The 27,421-nt window shown below is 29.0% G+C and overlaps 3 protein-coding genes and 1 long non-coding RNA gene across 4 annotated transcripts; all 4 read right to left on the bottom strand.

The window, feature by feature from the left end:
* Nucleotides 1-752: 752 nt before the first annotated feature.
* On the bottom strand, nucleotides 753-5,440 carry LOC114186741. Its single transcript, XM_028074732.1, has 6 exons — nucleotides 5,115-5,440; nucleotides 3,849-4,337; nucleotides 2,470-2,619; nucleotides 2,256-2,384; nucleotides 1,709-2,145; nucleotides 753-1,617 (listed from the first exon to the last, which is right to left on the bottom strand). The coding sequence occupies exons 1-6, from the start codon at nucleotides 5,152-5,154 to the stop codon at nucleotides 1,012-1,014; spliced, it is 1,851 nt and encodes a 616-aa protein (XP_027930533.1). The 5' UTR covers nucleotides 5,155-5,440; the 3' UTR covers nucleotides 753-1,011.
* A 1,266-nt stretch (nucleotides 5,441-6,706) lies between these two features.
* LOC114188827 lies at nucleotides 6,707-8,086 on the bottom strand. The gene is made up of 2 exons (XR_003605461.1): nucleotides 7,820-8,086; nucleotides 6,707-7,226 (listed from the first exon to the last, which is right to left on the bottom strand). It is a non-coding gene; the product is annotated as an uncharacterized LOC114188827 (long non-coding RNA).
* Nucleotides 8,087-10,086: 2,000 nt separating this feature from the next.
* On the bottom strand, nucleotides 10,087-13,696 carry LOC114188267 (beta-1,2-xylosyltransferase). Its single transcript, XM_028076855.1, has 3 exons — nucleotides 12,976-13,696; nucleotides 12,122-12,271; nucleotides 10,087-11,344 (listed from the first exon to the last, which is right to left on the bottom strand). The coding sequence occupies exons 1-3, from the start codon at nucleotides 13,609-13,611 to the stop codon at nucleotides 10,619-10,621; spliced, it is 1,512 nt and encodes a 503-aa protein (XP_027932656.1). The 5' UTR covers nucleotides 13,612-13,696; the 3' UTR covers nucleotides 10,087-10,618.
* Nucleotides 13,697-16,620: 2,924 nt separating this feature from the next.
* On the bottom strand, nucleotides 16,621-20,229 carry LOC114187556 (pirin-like protein). Its single transcript, XM_028075833.1, has 6 exons — nucleotides 20,059-20,229; nucleotides 19,873-19,922; nucleotides 19,751-19,789; nucleotides 19,626-19,654; nucleotides 18,683-18,849; nucleotides 16,621-17,254 (listed from the first exon to the last, which is right to left on the bottom strand). Exons 1-6 carry the CDS (start codon nucleotides 20,172-20,174, stop codon nucleotides 16,759-16,761), a joined length of 897 nt encoding a protein of 298 aa, XP_027931634.1. The 5' UTR covers nucleotides 20,175-20,229; the 3' UTR covers nucleotides 16,621-16,758.
* Between the last annotated feature and the right edge of the window lie 7,192 nt (nucleotides 20,230-27,421).

Below are 27,421 nucleotides of genomic sequence, written 5' to 3'. Positions count from 1 at the left end.
TCAGATATTTGAACGCTCATAATGTAAAATCGGGCTAATTTGGTATTTTGTTCAACAAAAATAAACGTACTTGAAATATGGTTGTGGGATTTAGATTGGTTGATGGATCACATATTTTAGGCGTACGTTTGTTATGTGCTGGTTTTTCAAACAGTGTGGTGTATTCAATATGTTACCAGTTGTAGTATTTTTTAAACAATTTGGAAACACAAACATGTTTTTGTTGTTCATGGGATAACTTGTTACAGAACAAATATCATAATACCCATTAGCAAAAACGAGAGTATCAGAGGACCAGAAAACACTCTGCTTTTTTACTTCTAAAACAAATTTGGAGGAAACTTTTAAATTGATTCTTTAATCAGAAATTTTAATAAAGATAAAGTTAACATGTATTTATACATATGGCATACAACTCGAAATAGTTTGAAATGTACAAAAGATATTGCTTTGATTGAATAAAAAAAGATTATGATATTTTGAATACTAAATTTTGATAACTTTATTACAATAAAAGATAAAAGATGTTATCTATATAAGTGAAAGTTGTCAAAATTTAGTAGTCAAAAAATTATTTTTTAATAAAAAAAAATGTAAACAACTTCAATATTCTTAACAAATAAACCACTACCATAGCTTTATTAATATCATGTATGATTTCAAATATTACAGTGTGACTAAAATTTATTAGTTTTTGGAAAATTATTTCAAAGTAGTACAGCAACCAGTAATAAGAAATCGCTACGTTCATCTCTAGAAAAGGACTAATTGTACACTTTATTGATTTTTGGTAGATTATTAGTGGCAAGTTTTTAGAACACTGGGTAGTATTTCCGAAAGCAGTTTGGTCAAATTCTATTTTCATCATAGTTCACTGTTGCAAAACCAACTTCAGACTATACTCAACAAAAACAAATTCCAAAGCTAAAGCCATCACCTGCTGACACTACTATATGGTTTTATGTTTCCATTCTTTGTCCTATTTTCATATGCTGGAACAACACAAAAGCCTTACCAAAGACTTTGACGATGATATATAGAAGAACCATAAGTTGATATGATCATTTGTATGAACAAGGGAAGTTGAAGCCCTGCAAATAGAGCAACTGGGACACATGCCAGAAGAGCAATTGGGATTGACACCCATTTCACTCTCTCCCTTAGCAACAAATCAAGGGCTGCACCAAATGCTATCATTGTTGTTACTATGGAAAAGAACAAAGAAGCCAGACCCAATATTATTCTCTCAGGTAATCTCTTGAGAAAATCTTCTTCTGCATAATGTGCAGTTAGAATTGATAAAAACATCAAAAGGGAAACCATGGAGGAAAACAAAGCTAGTGTATCTGACACAACGAACACCATGAATGTGTTATCTGACAAGAATAATGGAAACCCTTTGTCTTGGTTGTTTCCTCCAGGTACAGTTATAGAAGCAGCAAAGACAATTGTGGCAATAAGAGTTGCCACCAACATACAAGAGTTTGATGTATCCTTCATCCAAACCTTTGCTTCTTCAAGCAAGGGCTTATGCTCTTCCCTGAACAATTGCCAAGGAGTTTTACCATCTTTGTTTTTAACTTCTTTATGAAGAGGGTGATCCCATTTCTCCACATTCTGTTGGAGATTATAAAGTGTTATCAATATTCTGGTATAATTGATCTTCAAAAAGTTATAATAAGGGAGTTATGAGATTAAAAAAAAAAACCTTAAACCACTGCAACTCCTTCTGCATTTGAAAGGCTGCACCAGAAATTGATGCCTGTTGAGGAGAAGCAAACCTTGCTGCTAGATGTGATGTGGTGTTTTGTGATTCATCTAATGCCAGGATTAAAAACTTGCAAACTATAGGCATATTGCATAGAAGACTAAAAACCTTCTCTTGCCGATACTTGATTGCAGTTTGAGCTACATATCCTTCATTTGGCAAGTGAGTCCAAACCAAATCAGGAAAAAACTGGAAACAGATCCTTAAAATTTCAACTATGCCAGATGATGAGGCATTGAAAACAATGTCTGCACTCACAAAAGACTGCCAGAATTCGGTGTCATTCAAATTTGAAACCTGTGTGCAAACAAGTTCCACCAATCTCGCAGCACATGCATGTCTCAACTTTGCCTCTCTGACTAGCTTTATGCCAGGAACTGCACATGAAGTTTTGTAATTTGTTTTAATTGAAGTACAAAAATTAAAATGAGAAAACAAGAGTTTAAGGATATATGCAAAAGTGCTCTGCTGAACAAGTACAACATACCAATACTCTGAATTCCATCCCATATTGTACTTCCAAAATAAGATTGATGATGGCTTGAATTCCCAAATGAATCTTTCAAGTTTCCTCTCAGATGACTTGGTGGTAAAAAATCAAGTTCATCTGGCATACCTAATATAGTTGAAGAGGAAAGTTTAAGGTGTATTGCAATGAAGCTTGGAAAGAAAAGAGAATAATATCTAAATAGGGTAGTTACAGTGGTAAATGCATCTTTTCCAAAACCCAAGTTTATTTCCACTTTGGAAGTCCGAGGGCAATTTTGACAAAACATTAAGTATAATGCTTCCCTTTGAATCTGAGAGAGTAGCCAAATCTGGGTAGCGCTGGAGAAGATATATAGTGACATCTGTACATGGGAGACCCAAAATAATAGTTATAAATATAAACATTTGCAAACATATGGATAATATGTTTTATATGCTTGGTTATTAAAGTAGCATAATTGATGATTATTCTAAAGCATGAAGCAGAGTGTGTATGAATGTTTGAATAGTTTGGTAATCTTGTAGTACATTACTCTGGCTTTTTATGGTGCACTAGATACATAAAAGTATAGTGTTGAAAGCCTGAGACTATTATTAGGCAAATTCAAGAGTAGAAGAATGACACTATACTTCGTTAGTTCAAGCAAATTCTACATACATTGAAAATTCCAAGAAAACTTAAGGATCTGTTGAGTCTAAGAAAATGTTTTGTTTTCACAGATAATTATAAAAAATGACACATTCCTAATTCCAAAGTTTTGCATAAGGAATGGTGAAAACAGCAGTCTGTTGTTTTTTACCATTCTATCAACTTCCTTTTAATGTTGTTTTTACAATTTTCTTCACAAAAATTTTAAAAATAGAGATTAATTTTCTTCACAATTTTAAAAATCAAGTCAGTTGGGCTCACATACTTGTGCATGTATGTAGGTTCAATTCAAATAGAGGTATTATGGATTTGTTTGCAGTTTGGTTGTAGGTTGTGTAATATGTATGTTGTAGCTTCCAGGATGCTGGAACATTATTTTAGGTAGCAGATCCAGAAAACAGGTATATGAAGTATCTACTGGTTGATATATGAAAGAAATCACTGTCAGTATTGGATCAAAAGTGATTTGAAATTTTGGATGTTCAATATGTTTTTTCATGTTTTTGGTGGTAGGATGTGGAATTGCTCTGTATGACACATAATGTTTTTAACTTTTGTGATTCATGGGAGTGTAACGTTTATGCACAAGGCTTAGGTTTATGCACAATAGGCTTAGTATGGGAGAGAAGATCATAAAGTGCTAATATTTTTTGTTTTCTTTTATTTATTTTGTGTATATGGGTTGAGATAACCCAATTATCTCGTTAATTTAATTTGTTTTTACCAATAAAGAAAAAGGAACAAAATGAAATCTGACATTTTCATGAGGACATAGTTACTCAAGAGTTTAATTTCTATGCACTATCATTTTGTAAGGTAAACCAGCTAGATTTGCATTGTGCATATAAACACAATGAAACCAGATAAGTATCCTGCTTTTACTTTTTGATATGTATGTGACACTTTTAGGTACCTATTATGCCAAAAAAAAAAATTGTTTACCATGAAATCCTGCAGCAGTAAGCAAAGCAACAAGTTGAGCAGCAGAAGGACCAGAGAAAGGACAACCAGGTCTCTCATCTGTTGTATTCAAAACAAAGTACCATACCATTTCTTTGCATTTAGCAGAGGTAATACTGTAGATAAGTGGTGTGAATCCTTTAAAGTCAGTGAATTGTGTGAGAGAAGGATTTTTAGTGACCAATGCCTTGGCAGCACTTCTGCTTTCCCCCATTGCAACATAGTGCAAACAAGTACAACCCATCAAGTCCAACTCTTCAAGCACTTTTGCAGGAACATGTTGCACCAACTTCTCAACAATTTGCCACTGTCCTCCTACTGCTGCAACATGCAGTACAGTCCTACCAAGTATTGTGATCTTTGCACTCCATGCACTTGGATCATTGTCAAGAAAAGCCTTTGTAGATTGCCAATCTCCTTTTAGTATTGCTATGTGCAACGCGTGGTAGTAACTGTGATTAAATCCCCTACCTTTGGATGATAAATGCAACAACATAAGTTCCTTTGAAGGCATCAAAACACCAAAAAAGCTGACAGTGTAGTACATTCTGTAATACAGTCTTTCCTATTGATTGAAATTTGTTGGAAATCACAAAGTTGTGTAGCTCTCACTCCTTACTTATTCAACTATGCTCATAATTTTTGTAGTTTTTAATAGATTTTAACCAATCAAACAGCACTTCATGAGCATGTTTTTATGTCTGTTCTTGCTGTGAATATATAAACTATGATGAATCTTATCGTCTGAATCAAGTATGCTTTTGAAGAACATCTGGGTATATCATGATTTGAAGCAAGCTTGCAAGTAGAAGAGTTGAGCATTTCAACAAAGGGAGATTAGACATCAAATTGAAAAAAGAAAAGAGAGGATTACATTTTTCTCTCTAAACTTCAGTTCTTGACATTTGTTTGATCTAAAATGGTATTTTTCTTTTATGTTCAAAGTAGATTTTAGTCATAAATTTTGGTTTTTTCTATCCCTAACATTAGTCTGAGTATATATTGGTAGAGCCTTGTATTTGCATCATCGAGACTCGGTGCTTTTTTATTTATTCGGATTTTAAATGAACTCTAATCATTTCATACAAGGAAAATATTATTTATCTTTAATCATGCTAAAGTTTAATTTATCAACACATTGATTGTGAAACTGTAGGAACACATACTTAAGAAAATTTTTACTGGTATCTAAATCTAGATACATGAAAAGTATGAAACATAAATGTTTATATATAGCAAATCACATACCGAACTCACTAGCAGCAGCCTTAACATCATCGAAAGACATGAGTGGACTTCAATGCCTTTTTAACTGCAAAACTTTGTAGTGGTTTGGCAAGCTGAAATCTGGTTCAAGGGTTTACTAGTTGCAGCAGAAGGGTAATGGAAACATGCAGAAGCAGGTTCCTTCTGCACTTTCAGATATATGAGTTGGAGATGCTTTCCCTGAAGACAACGCAAAGTTAGAATCACTTTCTAATCAGCTTAAACTGCAACAGTGTGCAAATCCTATTCTTTACATTTAGAATGAAAGGGCACATGGAACACTTCAAGTAGAGGTTCTGTCATTTCACACAATGAATTCTTGTTTTTACCTTTCTTAATGTATATATCATTCACTGTGCAGTATTAATATATTTGTTTGTGTAAGCTTTTTAAAATCATGGAAAAGTAGAGTACTGGTTGATGATTCTCAGTTCCACCACCTCAACTTTTCTGTGGTATGTGTACATACATTGGACAATATGCTTTGCCTAGAAAGGAGTAAAGTTACACATGTCTTCTCAATATCTTATTAGGATGTTTGTCAAATATGTGAATTTTGAGTTTTGTGTAAGACATTGTTAATTACTTTTATTTACCCAAATAATTCATCTCTTATTTTATTCATTAAAATATTCAATTATTGCTTTTTTATACTTTTATAAATAAAAATCAAATAATTAAATTAATTAAAATATTAAAATATTTTTTTATTTATTGAAAATAAATTAAATATTTAAATTAGTTAAAAAATATTGAATATCTATAATTTAAAATTTTAATTAAAACCAAAACAATTTTAAAGTTTTAAAATATTTTAAAATAAATCAAAAACAATTTAGAAAAAAAAATCAATCCAGAAATCACTTAGTAAATCAATGATTTCTCACCTGCAAAAATTGAAAAATTTGAAGTAAGGTGAGAAATCGATTTGAGGGTAACCAATTTTAAATAAAAAAGTTGTAAACTTTGGTTTTGGTTTTTTAAAAGGAATATTTAACATACGGATGATATAGAATAAATATTTATATAATTAAAATAACGATAAATACATATTTTTCAATGTATGAATCATATTTTAATTAAGTTTCGTAATTAGTCAATAATTTTAATTATATAAATCATATATTGGATATGTAATGAATACTTTAAATTGTGCTACGAGATTATTTCTAACTTTGCTGCTTCTTTTCATTTTCTTCTTATAGAAGCTTCAAAATTGGCTTTTACTATTTTAAGACACAGGAGTATCCCCTGTTTTAAAATTAATTACTAGCCCAATGGTACTTTAATAGCATATATAGACTTTATGTTTTCCTTATATGATAAGCCTTCACAGAGAAGATACCAGTTAAATCCTTCATGGAGAAGACGACAATAAGATAACAAGCAGTGGATCTCATATATTGGAGAAGCCAATTTGAGGCTATGTTTGCACGAAATGATTTGAAGAAAAACAAAACAAATGGCTATAAACATTACAGAAACTCATCAATTTAAAAGACAATCTACGTTATCTTGATACTCTTTGAATATCTGCTCAGAATTTGACAAGGATCACAGAAAAACTAACAATCTTGGAAGCAGAAATTAGAAACTTCATACCAAAGTGCAACTATAAACATATTGAAACTCATGTACTGCTATAAATATTGAAGATATGAATGCTGATAGCATTAACAACAATATTTATTCTTCACTGATTTAGGAATTACATAAAGGAGACCAAAGGAGCAAATATGAAAACCAAAGCTTTCTGAACCTCTCTTCTGCTATTTTTTAAATCCAAGGTTACTAAATGTCTCTTTGACCATTGCGAGCCTGGGTATAATGGTCTCTCGTAGATACCTCTGTTCTCCTATCATGAGAATCACTGCGAGCCAATTTCTCATACGGGGAAGTGTAACCATACTTCTTTTTCAACGTCTCCATGACAAATTCATTGCGAGCTTTGGTTCGAGCTTGTTGGGGTGCAACATTGACATAAGAAAAGTGTACCCCAGCAGCTAAAATTGCAGCACCAGAGAGGAAGCAAGTTATGGTCATGCCAAGCTTCTTGGGTGTTGAGGGAAAACACAGCACCATTTTCTCAACTACCTATCACATACGTCATCAGAAGTCAACAAACATCAATAACTCACCACAAACTTTAAGAATCCAATTCTTAAACTCTTAACGCTACTAATCAATTGATCACTTCAAAGTTTATACCATGTGAAGCCACACACAACAATTAGTATCACCTCATCTCTGATAACAAAAATGCACCTTTCATTACTACATAATAGTTAATACAGAATCGAAGATGGTAACTGGCACAGTGGGTGTAAATTCACTAGTTCTTGTATTTAGAATGCAGAAAGAAAATATTGTGGCAATTTTGTAATCAAATAACAAACAAAATGAAAATAGAAACAACCAGACCACCCCATATGGAGGGCATTTTATCAAACATGTAGAGTGCATCATAACAGACGAGAAACAAAGAATTAGCTCAAAAGCAACGTGATTCTAACAAACCATAAGCGAATTGGAAATTGCTTCACTACGAAAATCAGATGTTCAGGCTGATCAAGCAGAACATAAATTTGATTGTGGCCATTGTGTTGTTAGAAAAATGAAAAAATACGAAGAATTTAAAGATGAAACGGAATTTGTCTATATTTATTGAAAACTGATTAACTGGGTACCAGTGTAAGTGGTGAATCACGTTTTGGGTTGTTGTTGTTGGTAATGTATAAGCACTTCTATGACTGAGCTACTGTGCTGAAAGTTTTTCTGTCTTATTAGATGGTGAAACTGTCTACACACTACTGTGCTTCGTCTTTAATTTGTATTTAAAGAATGATTTAGTCTGTTAATTTTATTTAAAAGTTTATTTCATATTAAAACTTTTGGGAAATCAAGAGTGTATGGTTGTATTGTATCTAAATATGTTGATTGGTTGATCTACTAATGTTAAATAACATTATGTAAGGCAAATCGTCAACTACGAATACTCACATTAATGTTATTACTCTTAGTATAATAGAAGAGTGTAAACAAGTAGATAAAGGTTTATATGAGAGCAAATTGTTTTTGTAAGAATAAAGTGTTGTGATTAGGAAACAAAATAATAATATTTTTTTTAGAAATTAAAAAAAAAACAAACAAATTTACAATTAGGAAAGTCACTCTTTTTTAAGAAAAAAAAAACTAATTTTATGAGAAGTCTTTCTAAATAATCTTTTTATTATAATCAAGTTTATAACCATTTTTAGTTTTATATTATTTTGAAAAGTATTAACACATAAAATAAAAAGTATTACTATATAAAAAAATACGCTTAAATAGTTATTTGGTCTTAGTTTTAGTTAAATTTTTTCAATTTGGTCTTACTTTAAAATTTTTGTTCAATCTGGTTCTAAATTTCAAAAATATCATTCAATTAAATTCTTTTACTTAACTTCGTTAAAATCATTAACAAAACCGTGTATACGGGTTACTCTTCCCCTAATATGGTGTATCATACAGTGACATGACTGTTTATTTATTATAATAGAATGACATGTTTAATTGAAAGAAGATTAGATTAATGAATTAGAAGAAATTGGGATTAAAGCCAGGGTTCACTACTAGTAGAAAATTTGGAGAGATATTACTGCTACGGACAAAATCGGATCAAAAGACATTCGTATTGTTGTTGGGAGAATCCTTATTTTGTTCCCACAAGAGTGAAAAAAAGATTAAAAATTATATCTTTCGTATCTTCTAATTTTACATTTCAAAATGTAAAGACTATTACTTTTGTTAATACATTTGAGATGAGATTTTTTGAATCTCCTCTCCCTCCAAGACATCCCGAGCAACAAAAAAGATTAAGAAGGTATTTTGCTTTTACTAATTTTTTTTCATTTTCTTTTTTTAATTTAAACCAAACAATATTGAATATTTAAAAAACCTCTTCCATTTTTCTTCCACAAAATCCTAACGCTAATCCCTCCCTAAATATTTTCCGAGCAGCGAACCTTGACCAAAATCTCAATTTTCTTTAATTCGTTAACCTGATCTCCCTTTCAATCAAATACAGTGTAATTCTGTCACATTAAACAAACGACCACGTTAGTAGAAGAGTGACACATATACACCATTACGTTAACGATTTTAATAGAATTAAATAAAATGACTTAATTAAATGATATTTTTTAAATTTTGAACCAAATTGAACAAAAATCTTAAAATAAGACCAAATTAAAAAGACTTAACCAAAACTACAACCAAAAAATTATTATGTCTGTGGTGGTCTCTTTGAATTAAGAGATTAATTACATACTTCGAATATACACATTGTGGACTTATTAATTTATATTTTGATCAAAATTACCCATTTGTACTTTTATTAAAGTTGTCAATTTATATTTTTATCAAATAATAAAGTTATTCTTATTTGGTAAAACGTAATATAGTCTGTAAAAAGACAAAAAAAGTTATACAAATGTATATCCTCTTTAATATAACAGTACAGATAAAATAAAAAATAAATATTAGACTTGGATTATGTCAAGTCTAAACAGGTAATATAAACCTATACATTAAATTATGTCAAGTCTAAACAAATAATTAGTTGCAAACAGTCAGATAAATTAATAAATAGTATATTATTATTAACTACACGACATTACTAATAATTGTCATGCAGCTAAATGTTTGTAACTTGAAGGATTTTGCTGCAATATGACATTTTCAGTTACAACAATACTATTAAATAACAATTATTAAGTAATAAAAAAGTAATATAATCACAGAAACATAAAACAAACATACACGAAGCATTTATTATTTGATTAATCCAAAACTCATACAGTTATGATAGTTTAACATAAATTCCAGCGTACTATCATGACATGCATAAACAAAACCCTAATAAGAAATCCAAAATGGAAATTTATCTTCCCAGAAATATTTTGTCAGTCAAAAATTTAATTCACGAACAAATGCAATTTTTATGGTCTTCTCAAAATTAGGTAACATTATATATGTATCAAAATTGATCAGAAAATAAAAAAGAATGAGCTAAGGGATAAACCTATTGTACAACAAAGTCTTGAGTGGGGAAAAAAATCACTGTACAAGTGTAAAATTTGAGACCCCTATTCTGTATACAACTCGTGAGGCACGAAGCAGGTGAAGGAAACGAAACCCGTATTCTGCAGCTACTAACTGTCCACCATTCTACATAAACCAAAACAAATGAATCTTTCTCATGGCATCGATCCTGCAACCTTCAAGGATAGTGTGGAATTGTCTAGTCTAATTACGTTTAGAAGAGTTATGCTACTTCTGTTACAATTGATATCAGCAACTTTGTATCAACTCAGCAATAACCAAACTGGCTGCAATAAAGGGTGAAACATTGCAAGCCAAATATGAGATGTGAATCATGGAAAATTAAAGATCACCTTCACTCTAGCACACACAGATAGCTTCAACACTTCCAACACCCAAAACATTCAACATCCAAAGCTTTTTTTCATTATGTCAGTCAGCTCTTTGATCACAGTTCCAGGATCAGCGTGTGATCCGGCAAGGTTGATAGCATGATACTCCAAACCTTTCCACCCTGCAATATATGCAAAATGGGGGCGTCTGAATTGGCTGCTAATGATCTCCAGAATCACAGTTTTAGGCAATGCAGATACTATATGAGTAAGACCAGCACCATGTGCGCCAATGATGACTGATGCATCTTGAATGGCTCGAACCTGATCCTTCATTGACATGTGTGCAAACAATCCGTTGACAAGGTTAATTTTACACCCTTTATAACTAGATACCCAGCTCTTCAAGGACTCAAACACTTCTTGCTCGTTACTTAGTCGTGATTCAACTTTACCACCATGACGTGGATGAGCTAAATAATCTTCTCGGCGAACAAAGAGGACATTGTGTCCAAAGAGTGGTTTTCCATCACGGCGTATGTTTAAAGGTAACCCAAATGCTGCTCTGATCATTTCTCCAAACTCAGAAAGGCGTGCAGTTTTGTGGTCATCAGGCTTTTGCCACAGTTCTTTTGCAGGAACACCAGAACATTCTATATCTTCTGTTAGTCCTTTAAACAATGCTGTCTCATATCCCAAAGGTGAGAGAATAGCATGACGAAAACAAACTGAACCGCTGAAGTTTTTGGCATATCTGAGGCTTGAGAATAAAGCCTTCCATGTCTCTTCAAGAGGAGCCTGAAAGTTTTGGAGGAAACTTGCAAAATTAATCATCTTGTAAACTTAGAAATGTCAATATTGGTGTCCAGCAAAAATCTAAATTAGTCATGTTGTCAAGACATGACAAGAGTGTATTGTAGAATTGTTGAAACATGAAAGTTTAGAAGATTATATTTTGGATTGGTAAGCCATGTACGTACAAAAATCTAAACACTCTTTACTAACTAATACAAAATACCAAAACAATTGCACATGGTTTGGAAATGCAAGAATAAAAGAAGCTAAAAAGAATTAAAAAAACTAGGTCAATATAACATTAACATCATTAATTTGTAGATTATAGTTGATGTTTTAATCTAAGGTTTCCTGCCAAAAAGTTCGAGAAATCCCAAGTTATAGTACCACTGTTGATTCTTTTCATTTAGATATGGAAACCCAGCTTGGTCCAATCAATTTCTTTTATGGGAGGAAGCAAAAAAATCCAGATTATAGAAGAACCTCCTAAGTTATCAATATCAATCATACTTGTTAATTTCAAATTGGGTTACAAAAATTACCAACCTAATTAATAACCTCTTAATTTCTTCACACTTTTTATTTCAAAATCCTAGTTCTAACCTCCATTTTTTTGGGAGCTTAGTCGACAGCTAATGCAAAAAGTTATTTAAAGTGGTCAAATGCATGTGAATCAATGGCATCAAAGATACTACATGTTAGCTTTTTGTGATTTCGTATGCAACAGCATTAGAATATTGAAAGCAAATGAAACAAATTGACAAAACTGATAGTGCATACCATACAGTGGCCATCAACAAAGATCAAATGTGGTAGATTAGGCAGACCAGTGACTCTAGAAGAAACATAAGCACTGTACCAGTCTGTAACAGTATGAAAAAGATTAGCATACTCAAAACGTGTCACCAGAAGTGTTGGTTCCTCAATCCACTGCAAGTAGAAACCTTCTCGTCAAACTCGTGGTACAATGAAGGTAATTGTGAAAAACTAAAGCTAAAACAAATAGAGGAAGTATACAGGGAATGATAAGCTTCATCAATCGAATATTTCATACACATTCACTACAGAAAGAAAAGAATACTTGCATCTCTAATGTAGTCAAAGCACCTAAACTTGATCAGAATAAAAGATCTTACCCAACCATTGAACATTAAACCCCCTATTTGATCAGAAAAAAATAAAGCACACTTATTTCAGCCCTAAAGTGAACTCAATTTAATGAGCCTTTCAGACTCGGAAAGGATATAATAAATTAATAACGAATTACCATAACAAATTCCAATTCAGAATCAACAAACAAGGAAATCCACAATTATCCCCGCTCAACCCAAGCACCACTCACAACCCTACAACTAAGGTTTTAAAGATCAGTTCACACTCGCAAGATCTAGGTTTATGAGGTGTCTGTGTCTGCAATTATGGCCATATCAGTTACATTTATCTGCAACTTGTCACAATATCAAGGTTTTTGGCAAAATCAGTTACAATTATCCACAATTTCTCACAACATGAAGTAAAAAAACCATAATAGTTTAAAACCTTGCCTACAACAACCCAACCACTAAACAACAAACACCACATGAGCAAAGCCACAAAAAAAAAAAAAAAAAACCCAAACTTTCCACTCCCCTCACCTCATCACATTCAAAATCCTTCCCTCCCACGATCCTAATCTTGCCGATCAAGTCCCTCATGGTGTGCCTCGTGACCTCTCCCCTCGGTACAAACCGATCCAAAAATTCACGGTCAACCAGAAACTTCCGGTCAACGAATCCACCCCCGTCAACCTCAAAAGCACCTTCTTGAAACGCCGGCAACTCCTCCTCCTCCCTCCGCCCAATAACTGCCGTCAGACTCTCCCCGCCGCTCGCCATCGCGATCCTCTCCGGCAACATTCGCAACCTGCCGCCCTCGCACACGGAGCTCCGGAGAGTCTCGCTGTACCAACACCGGAACCACCCGGCGCCGTCTCGAGCGCGGAGAACGTCACGGCGGTGCGTGAAGCCGTTCCCGAAGTAGGCCTCGCAGGAGCGGAGAGGCGCGGTGGTGGCGCTCTGCGGCCAGGGTAGGTACGAGGGAAGAATAGGCCATGGCTTTGAAAAGTGCGTTTGGTGGGAAATAGGTGTGAGATAGTTGTTAACTTTCAAGGAAGAAGAAGATGAAGAGGGTTTTGGTGAGTGGTGGTGGGTGAAGTAGTAGAAGAGAGACAAAGAGTTGAGGATGAAGAGGAATACGAGAGTTCGAATAAGCAAGGTTGTTCTTCTGTTCATGGTTTCTTCTTCTCCTTCTCTCTGTTATCTCTCTCCTTTCTCTCCCTGGTGCAGTTCTGTTGTGGGAAAAGTAGCTGCGTAATTTTATCAAACGAAAACAGACCAATGGGGTGCTGCCGTGTGTCACATGACGTGAATTTAGTCCTCTTCTTTCCCCAGATTTTCTTTTAGCAAGAAGAAAGGAAGAAACAGATAAAAAAACTGGAAAATTTTCTAAGGATTTTTTATTATAGGGAAAAGATTATCTATGGATAAAGAGTTGAGGGTAAAACTGTGTTTCTTACTATTTTTGAATCATAAATACGATCTAGCTGATTTATTTTAAGGGAAATTTTGTTCGTATAAATTTTCCTTTTTGATAAACTTGACAATAGGACATTTGTCAAAAGTTTGTCAATTTTTTTTCGTTAACTTATCATTTTCCTTATTTTAATTCTGAATATAATTATAACACAAATAGATTGTTATAAAATTAAAATAAATACTTTTTACGAAAAAAAAATCATAAACCTTATAAAAAAATGGTAAAATTATTTCCATAATACACTTAATATTTTACATTTAATAAGTAATAATAAATAATAAAATAATAAAAAAACATTTATAGAAAAACCTCACCATTCTATCACTTCAAAAATTCCTTCTTCCACCGTTAGTAGAACTCCAAAGTCAAGTCCAGTCTTCTTTTGTTATAGATTCCATTATACCAAATGCAACAAATTAGGTTAAGATATATATTAGTTCATCAATTTATATTATTTTCTTCTAAGCTTTTTCATTCAACTTTTCAACAAAATAAAAGAATAATGTTAAAGCAGAATGAATGTGGGAAATGCACAAGTAATTTAATAAAATAAACATATACGTCATTTAACAAATACATAGCAAAATTATAATAGTTGTAATATTTAAATACTTTTGAATTACATGAACTACAAAAGTATATGGAATTGAATTTGTTATATTTTGTATAAAATATCAAAATTAACGTTAAAAATATTTTAAATGAAATAATAATAAATTATTAGCCCTAATTAAATCCAAAAATATAAAATTCTAAGAAGACTGTTTCTTCCGTGATTATCAAATTTTAACTATTTTTCATATTTAATATCATAATATATAAATATATAAAGAGATATTCTTTTTGTGTTCAAATTTTCATATTTTCATTTTATTCTTAAGTATTTTTTTTAAATTAATTATTTTATAAATAATTTGTTCTTAACCGTTATTTTAAAATTTCTTTTGTTTTTAATCGGATTTAAAACTCTTTTTGTGTATTTTATTTTTCAAATTTTATATTCAAAAAATATTTTAATAATTAGTTACATTTCCTTATTATTTTAACTCCAATTTTTATAAAAATTAAGAAAATACAAACACATATATATGACTATGACAACGTCATGCTAAAAGATGATAAAAATTTTGATCATTAGTTTAACATGTGATACTTTCTCACCATACGACTTAAATAATTATAAATAAAGTCTTGATATCTTATTCAAATGTTATGCAATCTAATAATAATACTATATTTATTGGAAGTTACTTTAATAAGAATCACTTCTTACATAAAATATCACTGAATTTATATATATATATATATATATATATATATATATATATATATATATATATAAAAGGTTAAATATTAATTTATTCTCACTGTTTACATGTATGATAATTTTTTTGATTATAAATTCGTTGATTAATAATCTCATTTTTAAGTTATTGTTTATTTTGAAATGTGAAATTCTGTCATAATTTTTTATAATAGACAACATTGATTAATAATCTCACTTTTAAGTTATTGTTTATTTTGAAATGTGAAATTTTGTCATAAATTTTTTTTAATAAACGTCTCAAAAAGATGAAAAAAAAATATTTAAATTGTTTTTGGACCTCAATTCGTATGCATTGTGATACTGTTAAATGTAAAGAAAAATAACAAATATAAAAAAATATAAAAAAGTGTTATATTAGAATGTAACTTGAGATATTTGTGAGCACTAACCTCTTAAAACAAGTTTATTTAAATATAAACAGTACTAGACTATTATTTTCTTATATAAATATGGATAAATTATTTTATGACTCCAGCCATGAGTTTAACAAATTAGGTACATTAATTTCAATGTAACAATAATGTTAAAAAGAATTGCAAATTTACCATATGGCATTCAAAATCAAAATTAAATGAATGTTAATTTTAATTATTTTGCATACACATACAGATACATCCACACAATATTAAGTAATAAATTATAAATTATATCTGTATTCTTAGGTCGAGATATTGATAGAAAAATATTACTAACAAAAGTCTTTTTCTTTTCTTCTCTACTTCTCCTATAGAGGCTGATACTCTATTTTCTTGAAGATCGAAACAACGAAGATACTCTGAGCATAAATCTTTATTTATTATGTCTTTCTAAACTTTTTGAGATGAATGTATCTAGATTAAAATTTCATTAACATAAGTATCCATAGTAAAATTTTAAGGTTGTTACAATCTTATTTACAATGCCATTCTCATCTCATGATACCCGCTTTCAACACCAATTTTTATGGAACCCTTAAATTTTTACCTATTTTCTTCGATAATTTGTTTTTAGCGCACTATTCTTTAGTTATTCCGTTAATTTTTAATAAAAAATATAATATTTAGAAAAGAATGATAAGTGGCCAAATTATCCAAGAAACAAAATTATAATTACCTAAAAATGTGTTTATTTCTAAGAAACTAAAAATAAAATTTATAAAGGATGAGAGAAACAAATATAACTTTTATGTAAATTTATATTTATTGCCTAGTTATTAGATTAATTTTAACAAATAGTTTTTATTTATTAAATTAACTAAATAACCTTCTCTAAGCTTATCAATTATTTTGACCAAAGCTCTCAAGGGATGTACAACAAAATCTTGATTAGTTATTGCTTACCATCATTAATTACTAGAACTTGGAATTTGATGTCTTTCCTAAACTAACTATTTTTTAACTGAGAAAAGAAACATAAAAATGCTTCATCTAATTCATTCATTTAATGATACATTGCATATATGAAGGATTGCAATGTTAGTTCATCCTCACTCCTTGTTATGCAAACCAACTAATAAATAATGCTAATATAATAAAGATTAATCCATTTCCTTTTCAGATCTCCAATCTCTTGCTTTCTCAAATCCATTAGCAAAGTTCTCAAAATCATTAATGGTTTGGTCAATCTCTTCCTGAGTGTTCATCACAAAGGGTCCAAATTGCACTAGAGGTTCCTCCAAAGGTTCTCCTCCAACCAATATGAACCTAAGGAGCTTAGAAGACTTGTTCCATGCCTCTAGGCCATCACCATGAGCAAGAAGAAGAATATGGTGAGAATTTGAAGGTTGAGATTTCATGTTTCCAAAGATACCCTCTCCTTCCAATATGTACACAAAAGCATTCCAAGTTTCTGGTATAGGTTGCTGCAAGTGTGCTCCAGGTTTGAGAGAGAAATCCAAGAACATGGTTGGAGTCATTGTGTAGATTGGAGACTTTATCCCTAGTGATTCACCAGCTATAACTCTCACCTTCACACCATCATCCTCACCTTCTGCTATGTCCTTACTCAACACTTCTTGATACCTTGGTTCAATCCTGATATATCATAACCCAAGAAAGTTATACAATGATCAGCTTATGCAGTAATAAATAGTTCTTAAAACAGTTCATTAACAAGTAAAAAAAGCTTAATTAGATACACATTTTCAAACACTTATAGAACAAAACAAATCTTTTTTAAAATTGTCTTATATATTGTTTTTAATTTGTATAAAAGTTTCATCCAAGTCCAGATTTTCTCATGGGTTTTTTTAGAAGAAAGAATTTTTTTTTATCCCGACCGAGTATTAAACATACATGAGTTTTTAAAAAAAAAAGAATTTTTTTTTATCCCAAACCGAGTATTAAACATATACTATATTGGTATTTTATAGATCTTTTTAACATATTTTAATACTTCAAAATCGGTTACCATCAGTATATTTTAAAGATACAGTAGAAGAGCAATACAAAAAATTCAGTAAAAAATTCAAATTCGTTTTCTTTTTGCAATTGTATTTCTGAAAAAGTTTATCCAAACCAATCTTTAAGGTAGAAAATATGAAAGAGAAAAGTTGAAGAAGTCTTCACAAATAATGCAAGATTTTCCCATTTATAACGAGACCAAAGCTAACATGAGAGTACTAATCCTTTCTTAAACAAGGCCAAAAGCCAACTTAAACAATGATGTGTTGCAGCATCACAAGTACTTCCAAAAAGCTATAGTGAGAAAAGAAGACTATATCTACTGTAATGGGTCACTCAAAACCTGACAAAGTTTGAAACTTGAAGTGGCAATGTGTTGCCTTTATTATTGAAGTTACCATCATCACAGGGAATATGGATGAGAGGCACATATGCTTGCCATTTCAAATCGTTGTGCACACTTACATCATGCAGCTACTCAAAGCTTTAAAAGCACTTCTAGGAAATGGTCCATAATGGCATGGTGAGAATCATGAGAAAAAAGTGGCATGTGAAAGTAAGCAAGGTATATATTATTTCCAAAAGTAAAAATTATATTTAACTTCTTTTTTCTTTGTAAAGAGAGGAATCCCTTTTTGTCTCGCTGATGGTAAGCATCATCCAAACTAAAGGATCATTCAATGACATAACAATGATGACCAATGACGCAAAAAATATGTCATCTAAACATAAGTTCAAGGCCAAGGTTGTTGTTTGAGAAGCTGAGAAAAGAGAAAAGGCTAAAATGTCTTCTCCTTGAAGATTACTTCTAAGGCCCTTATTGTAAGATCTTTATCATTCAAATCTTATCCAAAGTGTGTTAGGTAAGTTTACTGAAACAGAATAATGTCTTTTAGTTTTTCTTCGGTCATGTTGCCTCATAAAAACCTCATTATTCAACTGTGTTTAAAATTGATCATTCAACCCCATATGACTAAGTTAAAAATACCAAAGTTTCAAAAGTAATCTAAGTTCAAATCCAATGATGAAGAAAAGGGTATTTAGTATTTATTTACTAACATTTTATATTTGGAAGCAAGGTTGATCCACAATTGAAGACCCTTTTGTGTTCCTTGTGCAACAGGCATTTCTGAGTGCACAATCCCTCTACCAGCAGTCATCCATTGCAAGTCACCAGCTTCTATAGTCCCTTTATGTCCTTCAAAATCTTCATGCGTGATAGCTCCCTGAAAAAGACCAAAGATTGTACACTTTTGTAATAATAAATATGTGTACAAGTTTAGGTTCAAGTTGGTATTCTAGAAGCAGAGACAAGACACTAATATGTGGGTCATTCTTGCCCTTTTTCTTATGCAACCAGCTTTTATGGACAATTCTTGTGTTCAGATCTCACTAGTTAATATGGCTGATTTGGCAACTGTTTAACTTATTTGTTGGCATGTGTGAGTCCATAATATCTGATTAGAGTTCCAAACTTCAAATCAGAAAAACACATATTTAAGACATGATTGATTCTCCTTTCATCTTTGTTTTTTGGTTATATATATGGTTCCTTTATCAGAGGCTTCTCATCAAAAAGCTTTGAAAATTTTATTCAAATAAGTTTTAAAAACCAAAATATGGAAACAACTGAGTTGCAGTTTTCATCTTCTTCTAATTTGTTAAAGTGTTTTTGTTGAAGTACTTAGAGGATGCCTGATCAATAGTGTCATCTACTGGGAGATATCTCTTATTGGTATACTTAAGAAAATCAAGAATTTTTCTCGAAAGAATAATCAAACAAGTTTTCAGTTTGCTTTTGTACTTAATTCTGAACCAGGCCATTAGTCTTTTAAAATGATATGTTCCTTACTTTAAAAGAGATTTCTAAGTCAAATATCTAATCAAAAGATTTGTCCAATGATGGCAAACAGTTATATAGGCAGCATGTGATGTTTTTCCCATTGAGAAAATGGAGCATGAGAGAAGAAGCTTGTCATTTGAACCATGCAATTTGCTCTACCTGCAACATGTATGTGACTGTCTCAAAGCCTGTTCACGAAAAAATCACAAAGAATGAACATGGAGTCTTTATAACTCATCACAGAAAAATTCTCAACAACAAAAGGAAAAGGCCAATTTTCAAACCTCTGTGAGGATGATCAGGAAAACCAGCAGGAGCAGTAACTGCAATGTTACAAAATTTTCACATTCTTAGAAAACAAAAAACCCCTGCAGGAAAACAGAGCAAAAAACAGAGACTCTCTCACCTGAGAATTCATCCAACATAAGGAAGGGATCAAAGTACTTGAGCTCAAACCTGATCAAACCCACTTAATAAATCAACTCAAAGATCTCAACTTTGCATTGTGTGCAAACTTTTAATCCAAACTAAGAAAAGGGTATCGAAATTTTTAATTCATTTTTTTTTTCCATTCTGTCTTCGTGTCACTTACCTTCCTATGCTTCTTCTAACAACAGCTCCAACACCCTCATGCTGAGGTCTTGCCAAGAATTTCTTGGCGACAAAACAAGGCTCATTAAAAATACTGCAACCTTTTCTCTGTGGCATTATGTGAAATGGTGCAGAGCAAGAATCCAAGACTGGGGAAAAGTGTGAGGAAGAAGAGAAAATGGTAGAAGGTATATATAGGAAGGTGGCGTGGAGGATGAGAAAGAAAGAGAGAGTTACCCTTTGGAAAGGTCAAATGAATGAGAATGAAAGTGTTTGTATGAAAGAAGGAAACTTTGGTTTGATTGTTGTGAGTTTCTGTGAACGTCAGCATAACGCAGTGATGATGTGCAGTTCAGGGGATCCATCTCAGCCATTACATGAATGCCATGTGGCGTGGGTTTTGTTCAAAGTGAGAGCTCCAAGAAGGGAAAAAAAAATCTTCATTAGTGCTATTTGACATGAAAATGAACAGCACCAAACAGAGAATGTAAATGTGGAAAGATATGTTTCATTTTCAGATAAATGTTAGTTAAAGTTTAATAGAAACAACAATACATTGTTTTCAATCACTCAGCAATTAATAGGTTTAGCCTTTGCTTCGGTTAGTTCACTGTTGACGCAGATGGACGGAGATCTATCGGCAATTATTTGAGTTCAAAGGTTATGTTATGTTATAACAAATAAAGCTGAAAAAAAAAAGTTATAAACCGGTATTTTAATTTGTATAACGTTATTCCATCAGTAAATATTTTATTGACATTTATTTGTGAAATATTTAATATATAATTAATAATATTTTTATGGTCTATTATATTAAAAATATTTAATATATTTGATTTTAATTTAGATTTATAAAAAATAACCATGTATTTTTCATATTTTAAAAAATATTTGTATATACTATTTAATATACATATATCATGTATCATATTTTATTATTTTTAAAAGTAACATTAATATATCAAATACATATCATATTTATACACATATCATAATATGATGCATTATAGTTTAAAACAAATAACACTTTTAAATTCAAAAATTAAAGTTGCCTACAAATTTTAAAACCACCCAAAGCTAGTTTTAAGTTAACATTTCTCTATTCTTAATTTTTTTTTAAATAAAAGAGTCACAATTGGCGTTAGTTAGTCATGTTGTTTCTAATGATTATTTGTTTTTAATGATAGAAAAACGAATATCCAAATTTGCGAGTGGAACTGAGGGGCTAGTCCGTCTTACATTAACCCTTCTGTAGGTTCCGCCGTTGATTCGTACAAAAACAAGACCAAATGGATTGACCTGTCAAAGAAAAAGGCTGAAAATCTTAATTCTTTTTATTTTTTAATTTTTTTAATGTTATCTAGATTTTATTTTTAAAATCTTTATATATGGATATATTAAAAACAAATTATAAATATTATTTTAAATTTTAATTAATTAATTTAATTGAATAAATTAAAATAATTATTATATTTACATATTAAATTATTTTATTATAATTAATAATTGAAATTTTAAGTGTTAATATTTTGTTACAAATAATTATATATTTGTATTCTTTGAGTAATATAAAAAAAATTAAATTACTTTTTTATTTTTATTTATAAAAAAAATTCAAGGATCAAAGTGGATTAACATGTTGAAAATACCGACCAATTAGTGGGATTAAGCTTATTTTACCATTCTAAATGAAATAAAAAAAATAAAGATGTCAAAATGAGTTTCAACCCGTGAGTCAATTTGACTCATTACAGAGTTGAGCTGGGTTGAGTTGACAAAATTTAAGTTCTTTAAAAAGTGGGTTGAAAAAATCCAGCTCATAGATTAAACAAGTTCGAGCTGGGTTGAAGGTGGTAACCCACCAACATTTTTTTAATTTTTTTTAAAATTTTATTTGTTATAACTATTTACTACTTCTAATTATATAGGTTCACAATTTTATATTTTTAAATACTAGAATGTTTTTCAATAGTATTTTAATAGTTTGAATGTTTAATTAATTTATTTGTCAAGTTATATAAATTGATACCTTAATCTTTAACTATTATCTTTATGATAATGTTTCGTGAATTAGGTGAACACAATAATTGTACTATTATAAAAAATAAATTAAGTTAATTTATTCTCCTTGTAATGTAATAAATTATATAAAATAAATTGCAAAAAAACAAAATTATAAGTGAGTCAACCTACTAACCTACCAACCCGTGGTGAGTTAGATTGGGTTGTAAAATTTATAGTTTACCAAAATGTGAGTCGGGTTGAACTGACCATTTTTTAGCTCAACTCGTAATAAACCAACTTGTATGTTGGCTTACTTTGACATCCCTACTTGGAAATACTTTAAAGTTATAAGAAAATAAAGTATAATTGATTATAACGTGTTAAATAATAAATTATGAATAAAATTTGTTACTTTTTATTTATATTTACATTTTTGTTTATTATAATAAATTAAATAAATATAAATTAAAAAATATTTTTTCAATCACAAATTTAATATAAACATTCACTCAAAATTATTATTATTTTTTAATTTAAATAACTTCACTTTACACTCATTTTTCCTTTTTCTTATCACTCCATCAAATCTACTCTTCAATATAGACAATTCAAGATTTTATAGCAAGTAAATGCAACAAAAGGAAATAATGTAAGTTGATATAAGATTGATAAATGGTAATAATAAAGGGAGAGAAAGATAAAGAGTGAATTTGAGTGATATGAAAAATTGTTTGGAATAAAAGTTTTTTATTAATAAATATTAAACATGTCAAATATATATTTATGTTCAATCCATTTACTATAAAATTTTTTTTCTCACAATATCATTATCTTGTTATTCTTGTTTAAAATGTAAATTGTATTAACTTATCTAAGTAAGTGATTGTAAATATATGAAGTTATCTCCGACACCGAATAAAGTTACATGAAGTTTAAACAATTACCTAAGTTTATATCAAGTCAAGTGAAGCATAAAGCATTTGATGTTGCGTAAAGTTTAAACAACATCACATATAATTTATTTAGAGCATAAGATACTAGATGATCTAAAACTATGAATAAAGACTAGATATTATTTCAAGATAAGACGAAATTTAAACAATTACTTAAGTTTATATAAAGTCAAGTGAAACACTAGATAAAGTTATATGAAGTATTCAATGTTACATAAAGTTTAAACAACACCACATATAATTTATTTAGAGCGTAAGATATTAGATATCTAAAAATATAAACAAAGACTAGATATTACTTCAATATAAGACGAAGTTTAAACAATTACCTAAATTTATGAGAAGTTAAGTGAAACACTAGATAAAGTTACATAAAGCATTGGATGTTCCATAAAGTTTAAACAATACCGTATATAATTTATTTAGAGCATATGAGACTAAATGAACTAAAATTATAAACAAAGACTTTATATTAATTGAAGATAAGATAAAGTTTAAACAATTATCCAAATTTATATAAAGTCAAGTGAAACGCTAAATAAAGTTATAAAAAACATTAAATGTTATATAAAATTTAAACAACACCGTGTAAAATTTATTTAAAGCGTAAAAGACTAGATAAAATAGAATATAAATAAAGATCGAATATTATGCGAAGATAAGACGAAGTTTAAAAGATATAAACCAAAGAAGTAAATGCAACTATGAATATCACAAGAACCGGAATTGTTAAACCTTTTACTTGTTGGCAATGTTAACTCATGCATTCCCAATATATTTTTACACGGTGGATAAACTTTTTTTAGTTTGTATACTCACTTTTATAATGTTAGTAATAGAAGGCTTTCAAAGAATAAGTTGTCACTTTTATAATGTTAGTACTATTAGGTTCAACACAAATAAATAATATTTTGTTACACCACTTTATTTTTATTAATAACTATATTATCTTTCTTTTATCATTATGGTTATTACTTTATGCATCATTCACCTATATCATTGTTACTTATTTTGTAAAGATGACAAAATGAGTTACTTCGACAAATTTTAATTTAATTGAATAAATCAGATCGACCTGTTATACTAAAAAAAGTTATTATTTTTTGGTTGTTTAGTAAAAAAATGGGTCAAACTACTATTCTATTTTTTATTTTTAATATATATATATATATATATATATATATATATATATTTTGTAAACATATTTAATTATATAAAATTTTTTAAATTTTTGATCGATTAATTAATGTATTTAATTATATATAATTTTCTAAATTTTTAATCGATTAATTAATGTATTTAATTGATAAATTAAAATATTTATTACATCTGTATATTAAATTACTGTAATATAATTAATAATTAAAATTTAATCAATAAATGTTAATAAATTAAATTATAATATTATTTATAAAATGTTATTTTATATTTATTTATTTTTTAAAATTTTTAAATAGATCAGTGAGCTAATCTATCTCGTCTTTAATTCATAATTTAGTAAATTAGAAAAAAATAAACTAATTAAATTAGCCAAATTTTGACGGACTAAAAAATTATTCAATAAGTCGTGAACCAATTTGTTTGCATTTATTACCATTATTATTTGTCACTTTCCATTATTTTACCCATACATTAAGACTGATTAACTTACCCACTACTTACTGTTATCATTATTAATGTTATTTTTATTGATATCACTTTCATTGTTTTTTTCTTTTTTCACATTGCTATATTAATATTATCATTATTATTAAATCTCCAATATGATTTTTGTCATCATCTTTTTCATCAACTTCAATATTATTGTTCCGATCTATATTATCATTTTCTTCATTATTACTATTATGATCACTTATATTACCGCAACATCTGCTTCATGTTGTTGCTATCGTTGTTTTCACAATTATTATAGTTACCTCTATCTACTATTTTGTATAACTATCACACAAATTAAGATTATTATTATTATTTATAATTAGAAAAAATAAAGAAGAAGACAAGTGTTAGTTCCGTATGATTAGTGTATCATTATCGTTTCTAATATATAATTATTATTACGATTACAGTAACCGGTGAAAACACACCCTATGTTCATTTTTTTAATTTTAGAAATGAATATAAATAATTTTATTATATTTTTTTTTATTTTATAGGTATTTTTATTAAAAAATACTTATTTTAATTTAAAAAATTAATTAATTTAAAAGAAAATTATATTTTTAGAGGTAAAATTGGAAATATATATATATATATATATATATATATATATATATATATTATAATATTAATCAATTTAATTATTATTATTATTATTATAATTAAAATTCTTAGCATTTAAAAATTTATTATCTATTAAAGAGAAAAAAAAAAAACTATGCCAAGTTTTTTACTAGAATGGAAAAGTGTTGCATATTTTCAGAAAAATATATTAAATCTACAATGTGTTGCCGTGTTTATTAATAGTTGAGATAAACCAAACACAGATTCTAGAATTAAATCGAAGTCACATCACATCTTTCATCATCAACTGTTGAAAGGCTGATGATGGAGGCAAATAAAAAAAGATTGTTTCTAAGAAGTCTAGGCAGTCACATTCAATTTGTTTTTTATCCAATGTACTTAACAAAATACCTTGTTCAAGTTTAATAATAGAAGAACCATGACGACAAGCTTACGTGATTGGAGGCTCAACAATTTTTTTTTAGCTTTGGATAAAGCTGAAGGGTTCAGTTTACGTATAATTTTGTGGTTTATTTATATACTTCGATTCTAAAATTTAAATTAATTTTTATTTTGGTTTCTCAAATTTTTTAAAATAATTTTAAAATAAAACATGTGGTTTTTGTTTTTAAACTGGAATTAATGTGGTTAGGAGTAATTTTAAATTTTGGATTTTAGTCCTAAATTTTATACTTTAAACATTTCAAGAAAATATTTAATTAATATCAATTTTAGAGATAATCATTATAGTGACCAATTTAAATATCATTTTATAAAATAAAAAATTATTGATTATTAAAATAATCACTGTTATGAATAAAAAATTATAATTGATATTTAATTTGATGACACAAGACAAAAGAAACTCCTAGTTCAACTTGGAAGTAGAAACGTTCGTTCAGAACAACTAACTCGACACGACTAGTAGTTATTATTAGTCAGCTAAAGACAAAACCAAAAAAATATTTGTTTTTGTGGTAAAATAAACCAACCATAAATTATGAGACAAATGCCAAATTTAACGAGAAGAAACTTATTTAAAAATAAGGTGAGAAAAAATAAAGACTCAACTCGATACCAAAAAGATGGTGGATGGGTTATGACAACCTTTTTATCCTAGCAAATTGATGACTCAAAGTTAGAAAATTATGTACTGTTTTAATCGTTTAGGGTCAGACCAGATTCTTAAAAATGAATATTAAACATCCAAAAGTCGACTTAAAATTTGTGAATCCAGGACCTAAATTTATCTTATATTTATTTTAAATTGATATTATGTGTGATTATTATATTTGTAATCCTTATTTTGGTTATTATTGTAATTGAATGTTCTTTTACAGAGAATCAAAACGATTTATAACTATTTTTCCTATAAATAAAGTATTAACTCTACTAGCCAAAGGAGGAAATTATTTTTGCACCAGGGAGACTAACTTAGAGTAAAAAAAGTTCCTCTTATTTTGTTTTCGATTTAAGACCTACAACTTTTAACTGGAACAACTTAATACACTAAATACCTATTTTAAATATTATGATTAGATGTTCTATTTTATTAATTTCAAGCTAATAAGATAAGACGTAGAAAATAAATATTTGAAAGTTAATTTAGAAAATTATTACAAATAGAGTTAAAAATATGAAATATTATAAAATATATTTAAATATGTTTACTTATCTATATTTGTTTACTGAAATTTTAATTTAATCTTGGATCGTTATATTTAAAAATATTATACTATAATACACAATAAAAATCATTATATTATAATATGCAGTATCAACATTGTTAAAATTTGTGTGAAAAAAAATTGAATTAATTTATATTAATATTAGCATAAAATAAATATATTAATTTACCAGAATATGAAAAGATAATATTCCAATTTACTAATTTTCAAATTTTGAATCATAATTTTCATTTTGAAAAATTAATTTATGATAGTTTTAACATTTATGAGTAAGACTAAATTGATTTAATTTTTAGAATAAGAAACATTAAAATCTTAATATATAAATGTAAGAAGTATTTCAAGGCCCAATATTATTTTATTTATAGATTTTAAAATGAATTAACTACGAAGTTTATAAATAAAAGTTATCTTATTTTTATTTTAAAATCTATAATTTATAAAACTTTTCTCTGTCTTTACATTCTCTCAAACTCTAAAGGAGTTTCTTATTATCAAA

This window comes from Vigna unguiculata, chromosome 6 (assembly GCF_004118075.2).
Source record: "Vigna unguiculata cultivar IT97K-499-35 chromosome 6, ASM411807v1, whole genome shotgun sequence".
NCBI lineage: Eukaryota > Viridiplantae > Streptophyta > Magnoliopsida > Fabales > Fabaceae > Vigna > Vigna unguiculata.
This window is presented reverse-complemented; position numbering and strand designations above follow the sequence as displayed.